This window comes from Pongo abelii, chromosome 3 (assembly GCF_028885655.2).
Source record: "Pongo abelii isolate AG06213 chromosome 3, NHGRI_mPonAbe1-v2.0_pri, whole genome shotgun sequence".
In the NCBI taxonomy this organism is placed as follows: Eukaryota; Metazoa; Chordata; class Mammalia; order Primates; family Hominidae; genus Pongo; species Pongo abelii.
The window spans coordinates 191,766,780-191,782,318 of record NC_071988.2 but is presented as its reverse complement, the minus strand read 5'-3'; the positions used below and the strand labels follow the sequence as shown (position 1 = coordinate 191,782,318).

At 34.9% G+C, this 15,539-nt stretch overlaps 1 protein-coding gene across 20 annotated transcripts in view; it reads left to right on the top strand.

Annotated features, from left to right (window-relative positions):
* Positions 1 to 15,539, top strand: part of NEK1 (NIMA related kinase 1) — a 223,970-nt gene that overhangs the window by 4,008 nt on the left and 204,423 nt on the right. For 19 of the 20 annotated variants that reach the window (XM_063723724.1, XM_024245861.3, XM_054554703.2 and 16 more), the window contains 3 exons: positions 7,292 to 7,456; positions 7,866 to 7,962; positions 10,778 to 10,875. In XM_063723724.1, coding sequence (XP_063579794.1) covers positions 7,340 to 7,456; positions 7,866 to 7,962; positions 10,778 to 10,875 — 312 coding nt within the window. In that variant the 5' untranslated portion in view covers positions 7,292 to 7,339. Of the gene's footprint in view, positions 1 to 7,291; positions 7,457 to 7,865; positions 7,963 to 10,777; positions 10,876 to 15,539 lie in introns of those variants that run through there. The other variant, XM_054554706.1, reaches the window with a different exon arrangement.

The window sequence follows — 15,539 nt, the reverse complement described above, 5'->3', positions numbered from 1 at the left end:
CATAGAAAAACTTTGAATATCAAAAGTGAGGAGTTTGGAGATGGGGGATTGTTGAAGGATTTTAATTGGAGAAATTGATTTAGCCAGTATTCTTACTATTTCTATCAGATATTATTGTTTTTAATATTTATTGTTTTGAATAGATAATACATTTGTATGGTTCAAAATTCAGAAGGTACAAAAGATCGAAAAATCTTCTCAACTACTCAGTTGCCTTCTCTGTAGGCAGTATTACTAGTTTATTGTGTATCTCTCCATAGTTATTACTTATACAAGCCAGGGGTGCATGTGTGTGTGTGTGTGTGTGTGTGTGTGTGTGTGTGTATATATACATATGTGTATTTATACACATATATGAGTAACAGTAAGCATAAATATATACTTATATATTTCCTTTTACTAAACAAATGATAGTATGCCATATTTATTATTCTGATCCCTAAAAATCTAACAGTGTATTGAGAAATTATATCAGTATAAAAGTTGCTATGTCGACTGTATGTGGATGGTTACATTTTGCTCTATTAGAAACAGTGCTGCAGAGGATAACTTTGTAGATACTTTGTTTTCCGACATTTGGAAATATTTATAGGGTAAATTCCTAGAAATTGAATCACTAGATCAAAGTTTCTGTACCCTTATAATTTTGGTAGATATTGCCAAATTATTTTCCTTAGCACTTGTACCAATTTATAGTCCCACCATATTGTTTCCTGCTATTCTCCCACAATACAGTACAATAATCAACTGTGAATTTTGTCATTATAATTGATGAAATATGCCATCTCTTGTACTTTTTTAAAAAAATTGTGGTTAAATATACATAACATAAAACTTACCCCTTGTATTTTAAAATTGTATTTCTTCTTCTTCTTCTTTTTTTTTTTTTTTTTGAGAGGGAGTCTCGCTGTGTAGCGCTGGAGTGCAGTGGCGTGATCTCAGCTCACTGCAACCTCTGCCTCCCAGGTTCAAGCGATTCTCCTGTCTCAGCCTCCCGAGTAGCTGGGATTACAGGCCTGCATCACCACGCCCAGCTAATTTTTTGTATTCTTAGTAGAGATGGTGGTCTCACCATGTTGGCCAGCCTGTCATCAAACTCCTGACCTCAGGTGATCCACCTGCCTCGGCCTCCCAAAGTGCGGGGATTACAAGTGTGAGCCACCATGCCCGGCCAAAATTGTATATCGTTTTACAGGAGATTGGGTGTCGTGGCACATTTTAACATAATTTGTATCCATTCTCGGTGTTAAAGTTTAACTTCATATCCTTTGTCCACTTTTCTTTTGGATTGTTGTGTTTTTTGGTCTTATAAATATGTACGAGTTTTTTATTTGTTAGAAAAATGAGATCGTTGTAATAGCTAAAATATTGGTCTAGTCATATTAATCCCTCAAGGTTTTTTGATTTTGTGTTGTGCTTAAGCTACCCACTCTAAGATAGAAGTCATTCTCCCATGTTTTATTTTATTACTATTATGCTTTTATTTCTTACATTTCAGTGTTTTAGCATCTAGAGTTTAGATTGGTGTAAAATGGGGAAACAAATTAACTTTTTTTTCCCCCACATGGCTACCTGGTTGTCTCACTCTTGGCTTTGAACTTTTTATTTCAAAATTCATCTTTTTTCCTACTGATTTGAAATGTCACCATGATTATTCACCAAGTTTTAAAAGTTTTTTGATTTCTGGACTTCCTGTGATTTGCCTATTTCATAATTGTTGTAGCTTTGTAATGTGTTTTGATATTAAGCCAAACAAATTTTCCTTCATTGCCTTTCTTTTTCAGTATTTCTCTGGCTGTTCTTCTTTTGTGTGTGTGTGTGTGTGTATGTATGTGTGTGTGTTAAGTTTAAAATCAGCCTGTCTAATCACCCCCAGCCCCAAAGCTTATGTTTTTATTAGGACAGCATCAACTGTAGAGATTAGGAATGAAAATCTTTATGATAGCGAGTCTTCCTATATATTTCTTTCTCCCCCACACCCTCCGCCGCCAATCCCGGTGTGTGTTGTTGTTTTTTTTAATGTTTTTCTCTCAGTTTTTTTTGTTGAATATTTTCTGTTGGTTCATTTTGTAGATTACTAATCCTACCTTCTGCTGTGTTCTGTCTGCCATAAATCCATGATTGAGTTATTAATTTCAATATTTTATATTTTAGTTTTAGAATGTCCACTTTTTAAAAATAAATTTTGAGGCCAGGCACAGTGGCTCACGCCTGTCATCCCAGCACTTTGGGATGCCGAGGTGGGCGGATCACGAGTTCAGGAGATCAGGACCATCCTGGCTAACACGGTGAAACCCCATCTCTACTAAAAAAATCCAAAAAAATTAGCCGGGTATGGTGGCAGGTGCCTGTAGTCCCAGCTACTTGGGAGGCTGAGGCAGGATAAGGGTGTGAACCTGGGAGGCGGAGCTTGCGGTGAGGCGAGATCGCGCCACAGCACTCCAGCCTGGGCGACAGTGTGAGACTCCGCCTCAAAAAAAATTAAAAATTAAAAAAATTTTTAATTCTTTGTTGAAATTCTCCATCTTTTAAAAAAATTTGTTTTATCCATCTTTTATCTTAGTTTCTTAGACATATTAATTAATCATGGTTACTTTCAGGTCCTCTATTGGTAACTTCATATTTGAGTCATTTGTGAGTCTGTATCTGTTTTTTTTAATAAATGTGCATCATTATTTTTTGATGGGATACTAGACATTGTGAATGAAAAGTCTTAGAGGCTCTGAAACATGTATCTTGTAAAAATTGTTAGTTTTGTTTTGGCAGTCTGATGAAGTATCAGTGAATAACTTTGATGTTATCCATGGTTGCTTTTAGGCTTTGTTAGGATGAGACTGTTTCAGTCCTCCTCCATGTATGCACAGCTTAGGAACAGAATAACAGGAGCAAAACTTACTGTAGATTTTTGGACTCCTTCTATTATTTTTCCTCTTCTCCAGGATTTTGGTAGCCCTGAGCTCTGATCGCTTTCTCTCCTCAGCAAGACTGCTGCTTTATACTTGAGCTCCATTGTACTGTAGCACAGTTTGGAAACTCTCTTCAGGGAAAAGGCTGGGATGAAGGTAGAACCCACTAGTATGTTTCCACCTTTCGGTGATTATAGCCGCTCAATGCATTGCTGTTTATATGTTTTATTCATGTTTTAAATTGTTTTGGAAGGTGGGGGTGATCTGATACTAAGGACACCATCATGGTTGAAAGAGAGTCTCACTATTTATTATGTAGACTTTGACTTAATCTCCTAGATCATGGATGGGATTTCCATTCTTAGTTATGCCTGGTGTACCCAATCCAGAGATACCTGTGGTCTTCTTTCAAGATGGGAGAGGAGTACTTATCTGACTGGGAGAGGTGGAGGAAGCAAACTACGTGTCTGACGCTTCTTACACAAGCTCTTAACTAATCCTGTTTGAGTCCTAATATCCTCACTCTTAGACGCCCCAGTACTTCCAATTATTGAGCTAGTTTGTGGTGGGAATTGACTTGTTTCTGACTTATTTCCCACTGCTGGCTTAAGGTACAGCTTTTCTGTAGTCTCCTTAGTCAGTTGCTGCGTGTTCTTTTGTGTTTGCCAGCTTCCAGAACTGTATTGCTGTTGCCTTCTCTTCTGTTCTGCCTTTTTGGTAATCCGTTTAAAGTCATGTCCGTTAGGTTTGGAGAAGTAGTAGAGGTAAATATGTACGGGTCAATCTAGTATGCTGAACTGTAGATTACAGTTTATTTATTTTTACTTTTTAAATAATTAGGCTAAAGAAATTAGTATGACTTCTTTTACTTTTTTGATGGAATGGCTTTCCCCATCACTCTTACTCTTTGCGGCTAAGAGTACAATTCTAAACAGTGTTGACGTTATCTATTTTCTGACTTGTTAATTTTCTTGTCCTTGAGTTATAGACTAGTCGAATTGGTAAGGTCTATAAAATGGCATTAGGTTTAAATCTTTCATGTTTCTAGATAAGGAAACTGAAGTCCACAAAAGGCAGGTGGTTAGCTTTTGATTATGTAGCTAGTCTTGTCTCTTGATTCTGAATTCATTGCTTTATTAGATGACATAACTCTTTGGAAAGCTCAAATATCAAAAAAGTCTCTGATTTTTTCCTTGTTGCTTATCTTCAGGATCAGATATGTATTACAGAGATTGAATTGATATAATTATTAGAGACCTTAAGAACACTATAGAGTGAATAAAGTTGGTGTTGTGATTTTCATTTGATGTTGGAAACTGAATGGTAGAAAAGGCAAACATTAATTTGAGTTTATTACAATACTGAAGTCAACAGGATTCGTATGTTCCTTCAGTTATAAGTTATGATTTTGTATGTGGAAGCCTGTAGTACAATTTGTTATTGTTTTCTATTTCATTTGGTATGAAAAAAATCTATGGAATTATAATTCAGTTGAGAAGTCTCACTACTAGGAAGTAGCTCAGTTAAATATATTGTAAGATGCTGAAAGTAATCTATTTTTTCATGTTTTTCCTTTTACTTCCTTTAAAGTACACTGACATTACAAAAAAGGAGAGTTTGTCTGTTTTCCTGAAAGTCATCTACCACAAGTCTTTTGTTGTTCAGAAAAGTGTCTGCATTTGACATATTTGATGGCAATTAGAGTCATCTTTCTTTACTAACAGGATCAGTAGGTCTGCTTTATACAGTTAGAAGCACAATGTTCAGTAATGTTGTTGGCAGTAGAATGCAACACTAGGGACTTTTGGAGCTTCTATCTTATTAGTGTGGTCCCTAGAAAGGAATTGGCAACTTAATTTTAAGGAATGTCCAAACTGACAAATTTTGTTTTCCGTCTCTTGGCAAAAAGTCACAGAATAATGATGACTGTGAAAAAATCTCATTATATGGCTATTATTTAATTTAATTTATGAAATTTAGATTACTAAGATGAGTTTATCTTGATTTTTTATTGTAAGTAGCATAGTAATGTAATATATTAAACATTCATGTTCTGGAGAAATCATTAAATTGTGGCTGGTGCCCAGATAGCCATTATATTGTGCCAGTTAACACAACTTGGGCTTGAAAATATATTTGGAACAACTTTTCTTCTTTAACTCACTGATGCTAAAATGCTATAATAATGGTTTATTTCTTGTTTCTCATAAAATTGCTAAAGGCATTCTTGTTTTCTAAGGTAGAGAAAGGCTCTTTCTCACAAAATTTCATGAGTCATACTTACCTCATCAGTGCTACCACAGGCTGAGTTCTGGCCTGTGGTCTGGTCTTGCAGGCACAGAATATGATGTTTGTCATTTAAGGAGATTGGATCATTTTTAGAGGCAAAATAAAGTTAAAAACAAATTTAGCATTGATGGATGAGATGAGAACATGGATTTTTAAATTTATGATGAGAAGTGTGGTAAACTGCCACAGAAATTTACGAAGAGTTTCGCTACAAACTTATTTTCTCCTGGAAAGGAATCACACGTTGGAAGCCTGCTATGAATGGAAATAAAAAAGAGCAAGCTAGGTGAATTAAATGTGTATTAGTTTCAGATTAGCATAGTAAATTCATGTATGTCTACAATAAGGGTGACATTGCCAATAGGTGGTACACATTATTGCTCTTATGACTCTTACACTTTTTTCAACTTTCACTAGCTAGCTTATTGTATTCTGGCTTCTCCTGAAACTACCACTCCTTTGAAATTACTATTCCTAAAGATACTAATGACCTTAATCAATTTTTTTGGTATGGTAAGCGTTTAAGTGTGATACTAAATGCAGAAATATAAAGAAAAGATTAATACATTTGTTTATATCAAAATAATCTTTTATACTTAAATAAAGGCAAATAGGATATAAGGGAAAATAATTTATGACAGATAAGGACTTCATTATATAAGGAGTTTTTACAAATTAAAGACTAACTCAGTATAAAATGATTAAAGAACATGGATGAATAGTTCAAAAGAGGAAAAAATAGAAATGTTCAATAAATGTGGCTGCTCATGGTGGCTCACACCTCTAATCCCAGCACTTTGGGAGGCCAAGGCAGGCAGATCACCTGAGGTCAGGAATTCAAGACCAGCCTGGCCAACATGGCGAAACCCTGTCTCTACTAAAAATACAAAAATTAGCTGTGTGTGGTGGCGCACATCTGTAATCCTAGCTACTTGGGAGGCTGAGGCAGGAGAATTGCTGGAACCTGGAAGGCGGAGGTTGCAGTGAGTGGAGATCGCGTGACTGCACTCCATCCTGGGCAACAGAGTGAGACTGTCTTAAATAAAAAAAAGAAGAAATGTTCAATAAATGTGGAAGAATTTTTCAAATTCACTGGTAAGCAAAAGAAATTAAAATAAAATGAAACACCATTTTCCCCATTAGACGTAAGGAGTAACAACGACAAATAGTGACACAGTGCTCATATGTGCCAAGTACTGTTTTCAGTACATTCTTACATTAATTAATTCTTCCAACAGTTCTGTAAATATGTACTATGGTTATTCACATTTTACGTGTGACCAAACTGAGCACATAAAGATAAGTAACTTGCCTAAATTTACATAACAAATAAGTGATAAAGCTAAGATTTGAACTTAAGCTCTCTGACTCTAAAGTTTTAGTGTTCTTTAACTATTACCCTTTATTGCTTCTCAAAGATTTTAATAAATAATAACCAGTGTTTTGTTATTATAAATGACATTACAGTAAACATCTCCCTAAATACAAAAAATAATAACTGGTGTTAATGAGGGTACCTAGTAGCAGGCACTACTGGCTAAATTCATATTAATAGACATTTCCGTTAAGACACTTATATGTTTGAAAGCCATACTTAACATGGGCATATTCTTTGAATTCACAATTTATCCAAAGGAGATCCTTACAATAAGCACATTAAAATATGTGTACAAAAACTATCCAAAATTGTTCTATACTAGCAAACATTTTAAACGAATGTTGAATAAGAGGGGATGAGTTAAATAACTTCAAGAAATAGTGTATTATTAGGTTTTCATTCTTTTTGGAGAAAATAAAGTAATGCTACTAATTAATTCATGTAAGTTTGCCTTTCTCTCCATACATTAAGTATATGCAGTATTTGGCTTTCCAGAGCATTCTTATAAAATAAAAATATCACATTTTTTTCTCTTTTTAGATGTAATTAGGTTGTACTAGTAAAGTATATAAAGTGTAACTTTTAGTAAATATATTAAATATCCTTTTTTAAAATGTTAGCAAATCACCAAAGAATTAGAATTTGAATTAAACCTTAAAATTGTTATGATGTTATAATGTTTTATCTCATGTTATAAATGATTTATCTTTTTTGTTAGTTTTTTGAATGTCTAGCATATCTGTAAGGATGCCTTAGAAAAAGAATCATGGAGAAGTATGTTAGACTGCAGAAGATTGGAGAAGGTTCATTTGGAAAAGCCATTCTTGTTAAATCTACAGAAGATGGCAGACAGTATGTTATCAAGGAAATTAACATCTCAAGAGTAAGTATATTTTTAGTTTGGTTTCATGAGTAATAGTTTAGTTACAGTAGAGCTCATTGTTAGAGATTTTCTTTAAAAAAAAAAAAAGGTAATCGATAACCTAAAGCAAAAGACTCCTTTATTCCCACTAATATCAGAATAGCCTATATATTCTTTCAGATTTTTTCTATGATATGTGCTTATGTTTATGTGTTTAGAAAAATATACTTGCCGTTCTGTAACCTAATCTAGTTTGGACATCTTTAAATGTTTCTACTTACAGATTCAACTCATTCTTTTTAACTTCTTGCTATATTTTGTTGATTGAACTGTATTAATACTATTATGTTTTAACCACTCACCTATTGATGGACTTTTAGGTTGTTTATTAATGGTTTCATTTACTGTTTTCTTTTTCCTCCCATTTAAGATGTCCAGTAAAGAAAGAGAAGAATCAAGGAGAGAAGTTGCAGTATTGGCAAATATGAAGCATCCAAATATTGTCCAGTATAGAGAATCATTTGAAGGTCAGATAAATTATGCGAGAGAGTTAAAAAATCCTAAGACATTAATAAATCTTTTTGTGAATGCATTCTTAGGAAAAATATATCATTTTTGCTTAGAAACATACGCCTATGAATATCAGCTTGATTCAAGGACAATACTGATATCGTGCCTGCATTTTTTTTTTTTTTTTTTTTAGTTGAGACAGTCTGGCCCAGTGGCCCAGGCTGGAGTGCAGGGGCATGATCTCAGCTTACTCCAACCTCTGCTTCCCAGGTTCAAGTGATTCTTATGCCTCAGCCTCCCAACTGTGCCTGTATAATTCAATACTGGCTGTTATTAGTGATTGCTTTAAAAGAAGCAATGCAGTAAGTACAAGAATTTGGACAGAGCAAGAACAGTAATTTACATATTTTTAAACTAAACTTCCTGTAAAGTGCTGCCACCACTACCACTGAGAAAATGTTCTGATCTTTAGAAAGTATCCTCACTCAGTATGCTCCTCTGTACCTCACTATTATAATAGTGAGGTATGTTGAAAGTTTTCTCAGTTTCTTAAAGTATTATAGCTATAATGCTGTTTTGGAACTATATGCATTATATTTAATAATGCAGGTATTAAGATAAGGCAAAGCTTCTCTAAAGGCAGGTCAAAGTGGTTTATTGAAGTCCTACCCAAATATTCTCATTATTATAAATTTCTGTAAACTAAAAAACAGATAATCGAGATTGAAAGTAGAAGATAATTGAAATGACTCAGGGACATATCACATACCAGTTTCAGAGTCTGAATTAGAGCTAAAGTTACTACATTCCCAGATGAACTCAGTGTCTACTATAAGTCTCTTCTACTTTTATAAAAATGTGATTCAATTAATACATTATGTCACAAGGTACTGTATTTTTTATGCTGGCAGTGAAATGAAGATTTATATTTCATGTGAAAGAGTACAAAATTAACCAACTCTTCCTTTTCAGGACCTTGAATTTTCCTTTATCTTTCTGCTGGCATCTATCCTTTAGTTTCTTTTTTTGTTGTTGTTAACAAAATTTTAATATTTCAAGTTAAAAGGTTTTGAGCAAATGTTCCAGCAGATGTTTTGGATTTATATTGACTGCTTCACATAGAAACATCTGTGTGATTCAAAAGGGGTAGCGTATTTTAAAAATAAGGCTTTATTATTTCTCTTAGTTTTAGAAGAATACATGCTCATGTCAAACATAAATGATAGCATAGTATATGTAATTTTTTGCTTTTTGTTTCTTGTGCTACATACATTATAACATCTATATACATATTTTATAAATAGTGAATTATACAGTTGTCAGGAGTTTTTTTCACATTATAATTTCTCATATGTATATTTGGATGATCTTTCCAGGTCAATCATAAAAAGTCATACAGATTCTTAATTAGCTTTATTGTATAGATTCTTATCCCAGTGGCACATTACAAATAGTAGATCAAAAGAAGATACGTGCACTACGAGTGACAAGAATGTCACCACAAAGTATAAAAAATAAATACTCCTGGAGGCTGGGTGCGGTGGCTCACAATTGTAATTTCAGCAACTTCGGGAGGCTGAGGTGGGAGGATCTCTTGAGCCCAGGAATTTGAGACCAGCCTGGGAAACATAGGGTGTTTGTAGACCCCATCTCTTCAAAAATTTAAAAAATTAGCCAGGTGTGGTGGTGCGTGCCTGTGGTTCCACCTACTCTAGAAGCTAAGGTGGGGGGTTTGCTTGAGCCCGGGAGGTCGAGGCTACAGTGAGCCATCATCATACCATTGCACTCTAACCTGGACCCTGTCTCAAAAGAAAAAAAAAATGCTGCTGGAAATAAGGCCATAGCACAGAGAGTAAAAGAAGTGAGAACAAGGAAAACTGTTCTTTGAGTTGTGATAGTCTCAGTACTATGTAGTGATTCAGAAAATGTTAAAAGTGATATTGGCCACTCTTCCTTACTTAAGAAGTAAGGGATGGAAAGAATCATTAAAGTGTTCTTCTAAGCTGGACACAGTAGCATGGGCTTGTAGTCCTAGCTATTGGGGAGGTTGAGGCGAGAGGTTCGCTTGAGCCCAGGAGCTCAAGGTCAGCATGAGCAAAATATTGAGACACTTTTTCTTAAAAGAAAAAAAAAGCCTAAATAAAAAAAGAAGTGTTCTTGTAGTCCTTTCTATCCATAGGAAGAAGCACAGAAGTACCTTTCTCTGTGGACCAAGACATAAAGGTGGATGGGGCAGTGCCCATCTTCATGTTTGTTCACAAATCATATGCAATTTTTTAAAAAGTGCATAAAATTAAAGAAAGCTCCAAGAGGGTGGAAACTGTGTCCTATTATATTCTATACACTGTTGAATCCTCAGAGTTGATCACAACACTTATTATTGTATTTGTTTAATAAGTAAGTGATTAAAGTGGATAAAACAAAGCAGAGAATTAATAGCCAGTCGGAAAACTAAGATAACCCGTCTCTGATGTGATATATTGGTGGAAAAACGTGATATATGTGACATTTAAGGAATTGTATTTATTGAATGAAATCAAGTATATCTGCATTTTGTTTATATTTCAGAGATGTTTAGGTCAATGTAAACAGCACTATTCAATAAAATGGTGTATTTTTAATAGAAATCATTAATGATGGAGTTTTCTGTTAACCTAAGTCATTATACAATCTTTGTGACCAGTATACCTTTGCTTTGTGCCCTAATTCTTTTGAGTATGCTCCTGTTTTTTGTTCAGCAGCTGCTTTTTAGTAAGCCTTTAAGTACTTTTAATTTAGCCATGCTTTTGATGTACGTTTTTAAAAGTGGACTGTAATGTTTATATTTTGTAGAAAATGGCTCTCTCTACATAGTAATGGATTACTGTGAGGGAGGGGATCTGTTTAAGCGAATAAATGCTCAGAAAGGCGTTTTGTTTCAAGAGGATCAGGTAAGTTTGCATGTAGGAAATTGATTCTTACTGTATTATTGAGAAGTAGTTCAAAATTTGTTTATGTGTGTATTTGTTTTTAACTACAAATGCTAACCAAAATTACTAGGGAAGTTTGGTATACCAGTATTTTACTCATATTTCCCTCTAATTAGCTGTCACCTTTGTTCAGTTGCCCATCTCATTTACAGTCTGTAATGATATATTGTTATCTCTGTGATGTATGTTATATGTATCATACGTCTATGTATATGCCTTAATTATTCATTATAACTGACTAATTAGTCTATATCCTGTCAATCTGGCTTACTACTGCCAGACTATATATTCCTAAAATGTGGTTTTGCCAGGTAACTCCAGTTCTAGAAGCCTTGCATCGACAACTGCATTGAATCTAATCTCTCTTTTGATTTCCAGGATCTCTAAAATATGACCGTTCCTACCTAAGCAACCTTATTTTTTTCTATTCCCTAATCTGTACCTCTTTTCATTTACTTTAACAGATATTTATTGAGCATGTGCTTTGTGTTAGGCACTGGGCCACATGTTTGTACATCTCATTCTCCTTCCTGTGTATTTACTCTGATTATTTCATTTATTTTGGTAAGCCTTTTCCCCAAACTTTGTTATTAATACTCTACCTTTTTTTTAAGCTCAGTTCAAGTCCCACCTTCTTTAAATTTTCCATAACTACTTTAATCTGTGATATTTTCCTTCTCTACATTCCTATCACATTTCTCATTATCACCAGTTCTTAATTTTAATTGCCTGCTTTTACACAGGAGAGTAGAGGGAGCACTGTGCTAGGAGTGTTGTATTTGTTATCTCTTCTAATTTGGATAAGTTTTTTCAATTTATAAGGAATCCAAGAGAGTTTAAGTACTTGCCCCAAATCACATAGTCAGTGTTTGAACCCACCTCTAATTCTAAAGTTTATAACATTTTCTTTTCACTCACTTAAATTATAAAAGTATTGAAGTATACAGAAATGGAAAGTCTTCTTTCTCTACCCTTTTGTTCCTGAGATTACCACTGCTTTTAATTTGGTGTATTCTTCCAGACTTTCTTTTCCATACTTAACACATGTACATATATACATTAAGACACACACATTCAGAAATGGGATATTATTATTATTTATTTTTTATTTTTATTTTTTTTTTGAGACGGAGTCTTACTCTGTCACCCAGGCTGGAGTGGAGTGGCACAATCTCGACTCACTGCAACCTCCGCCTTCTGGGTTCACGCCATTCTCCTGCCTCAGCCTCCTGAGTAGCTGGGAACTACAGGCGCCCGCCACCACGCCCGGCTAATTTTTTGTATTTTTAGTAGAGACAGGGTTTCACCGTGTTAGCAGGATGGTCTCAATCTCCTGACCTCATGATCTGCCCGCCTCAGTCTCCCAAAGTGCTGGGATTACAGGCGTGAGCCACCACATCTGGCTGGGATATTATTATTTTTAAGATAGGCTCTCGCTCTGTCACCCCAGCTGGAGTGCAGTGGCACCATTACAGCTCATTGCTGCCTTGCACTCCTGAGCACAAGCAGTTTTCCCACCTCACTCTCTGGAGTAGCTGCTGCTGCAGGAACGTGCCACTAGGCCCGGCTAATTTTTTTTTAATTTATTTTATTATTATTATTTTTTCGTAGAGATGAGGTCTTGCTATATTGCCCAGGCTGTCAAGCAATCTTCCTACCTTGGCCTCTCAAAGTGCTGGGATTATAGGCACGAGCCACTGTGCCATTTCTGGCCAGGCACAGACATGAGTTTGAGTTCTTGCTCTACTTATCAAGTTGGTAATTGTTCTGTTAACAAGTTCTGAGATTATTTTCTCATTTGTTAATAGGGAGATACCTACTATACATGTGGTGAAGGTCAAATAGTAATGTATGTTAGTATATATAATGCTATTTTTATTAGAACATTGCCAGATATATTTCATTGTTTGAGCTTATTTTCATTCATTTATCCCTATCGAACTTTAAAATGTTTGCTATTAAATGATATTCCCTTATAAAGCACATTGCTATTTTATAGATTTGATTCTACTCTTTGATAAGTACTCTTAGTATATAATGGGGTGTGTGTGTGTGTGTATATCTTGTCTTCCTGGAAATTATTATGGAGATTTGTGTAGTTCATCCATCAGTGAAGTTATCCATCATAAATGACAAAAATTTGGCAAGCCATTCTTTTAAATTAATAGCATTTTTTCTGCCCTTCTGAATAGCAAGTTCTGTTAGCACAAATAAGGATGCTATTTATTTTAGCCTATTTAAAATAGGAAGAGGTCATTTAAACTACTTTCTGAGCTTTGAAACAGGAAAACTTAGAGCTCCATTTAGCTTAGCATCAGTTTGAGATGATTTTGTCCCTTTCTAGAATTAAGTGGGGAACAGGAAGACCTGTGAAACGGATGATTCTCCAACTACTGAAGCCATTCTCTCCAGTGATACTTCCTGTTTGCATCTTTACTGGACAAAAATCTAGTCAGGTTAAGAAGCAACCTGAGTCTATGACTTTATTAATAGAAAATAATGAGATGAACTAAGTACATTCCCTTGGACAGTCTCTACATAGATATTTTAAAGATGTACCAGTATTTTTGCCTTATTTGCAAGTTTTGGGTGAGTTTTTTTGATAGTCTCCCCACATGTGACCATAAATATTTTCAGAATATATTCTTGATCAAAATAAAATCTGGCTTCATTAGGGTTGGTCCAAATAGTTAGGTGCAGCAAGAATGTTAATTAAACAAAGAACTTGAGTTTGCTCTGAAAACCTAGAGCATTATATTATCAAACAACTACTAAGGTTACAGAATTGATTTCTGTCTATAAATTTTCATAAGGAATCTTTGATTGGATTTTTAAAAATTCTATTATTTGTTCTTCTAACGTCAGGAAAGTGAGCCCAATACGTTCTCTACCAAATTTCACCTGTAGTACCTATAAATTGGGGTGAATTTTTTTCTTTTTGAGAGCCTCCAAATATGCCAAGGTCCCTGGTTGCTAGAAAGTGACTTTACCACTTATGACACAGGGACCCTGTAAGTTAGATAACAGGACAGTTTCCTGGCAGCACTATGTAAGTATTGGTTCCACATATATTGCCTTTTTTTTTTTTTCAAAGTGGAGTCTGGCTGTGTTCCCCAGGCTGGAGTGCTGTGGCGTGATCTTGGCTCACTGCAAGCTCCGCCTCCCGGGTTCACGCCATTCTTCTGCCTCAGCCTCCCGAGTAGCTGGGACTACAGGTGCCTGCCACCATGCCCTGCTAATTTTTTTGGATTTTTAGTAGAGACGGAGTTTCACTGTGTTAGCCAGGATGGTCTTGATCTCCTGACCTCGTGATCCGCCCGCCTCTGTCTCCCAAAGTGCTGGGATTATGGGCCTGAGCCACTGCGCCCAGCCTGGTTCCACATATATTTCTTAGTAGTAGGTTTGTCATAACTGATTACATGAAAATCATCTCAAATAAGGCACTCCAGGTATGGCCTTGGTTGCACAGTTGGTTTGTCCAATTACATTCTGATAAAAAGGAATATAGATTCTTATTGAACCCATGAAAATTACCAATATTGTCCTGAAAAGTAAAAATACGTAAAACGATTTGCTTCTGAATAGTGAGTAGATTATTAAGATCAAATATCATTTTAAGTTTATAAAAACATAATCTAAGTTGAGAATTAGATATAGCTTAAGAAAAAAGGCTTCCTCATCTATTCATTAAATTTTGAACATTAAAAATAATACCGATCATATTCCAAGCAACCACAATTAAATTTTATTTAATTCAGTTTATTCATTCCTAGTAATTCTTGATCTTGTATCAAGCAGTTAGCATTCATGATGTTTGTCAGCTTATGGACAAAAAAGTCTTGAAGAAATTCTGACTCAGTTCATTGATAAGTTCCTTGATCATTTAAGCAATGTTAGGTCAGAAACTTGTACCCAAGAGTCCATTTTCTGAAGTGCCAATAGTTCAGCATTCCTAGTGTAGTCCTTTTCAGGAGCTTTCTGGCAAGCATCAAGCAGCAAAGGCCTATTTGATAATGAGACTGAAAGGCTGTGGTTAGTTTATTATAGTAACCAATAATAGAATAAAATGCTCTGTTGAGGCAGAGTACATAGATTTGATAAGGGCTTGATGAATGTTTTTCTTGAGGATAAAAATGGAGAGCAAAGTTACTGACAAATCTCCAGGGCCTTCTCTAAAGCATGCATTTTGTGAAATATTAATAGTATTTTAGCTATACAGACTTAACCTAGGAAAGACTGAGCATCTTTTTAAATTTGGCAAGTCTTCCCAGGCATGTTGTATAGCAGTGTTGAGCTAATAGTTTTAGTGAGAAGTATCTTGAAATTTTTTTTTTCTAACAAATAGGTAACATTCTTTGGTTACTTATTTAATCAAAGTGACAAAATATTGTAAAATGTAGATGAAGGAAATAAAATTATAAGGATCTTCACAGTGAGGAACTTTTGTTCAAAAAACATAACCAAATGATAAAATCAGTATAAAGCAGAGAAAATTATTCTGGTAGACGTGAAATATCTACTCTTTGAGCAAATTACACAGACAGTAAACGGTAAGCTTTCTTCTGGTTAGAAGCTCCAAGATCAGTTTACCATTCTAATAGAGAAGCCAAGTTCAGGTTTTTCCG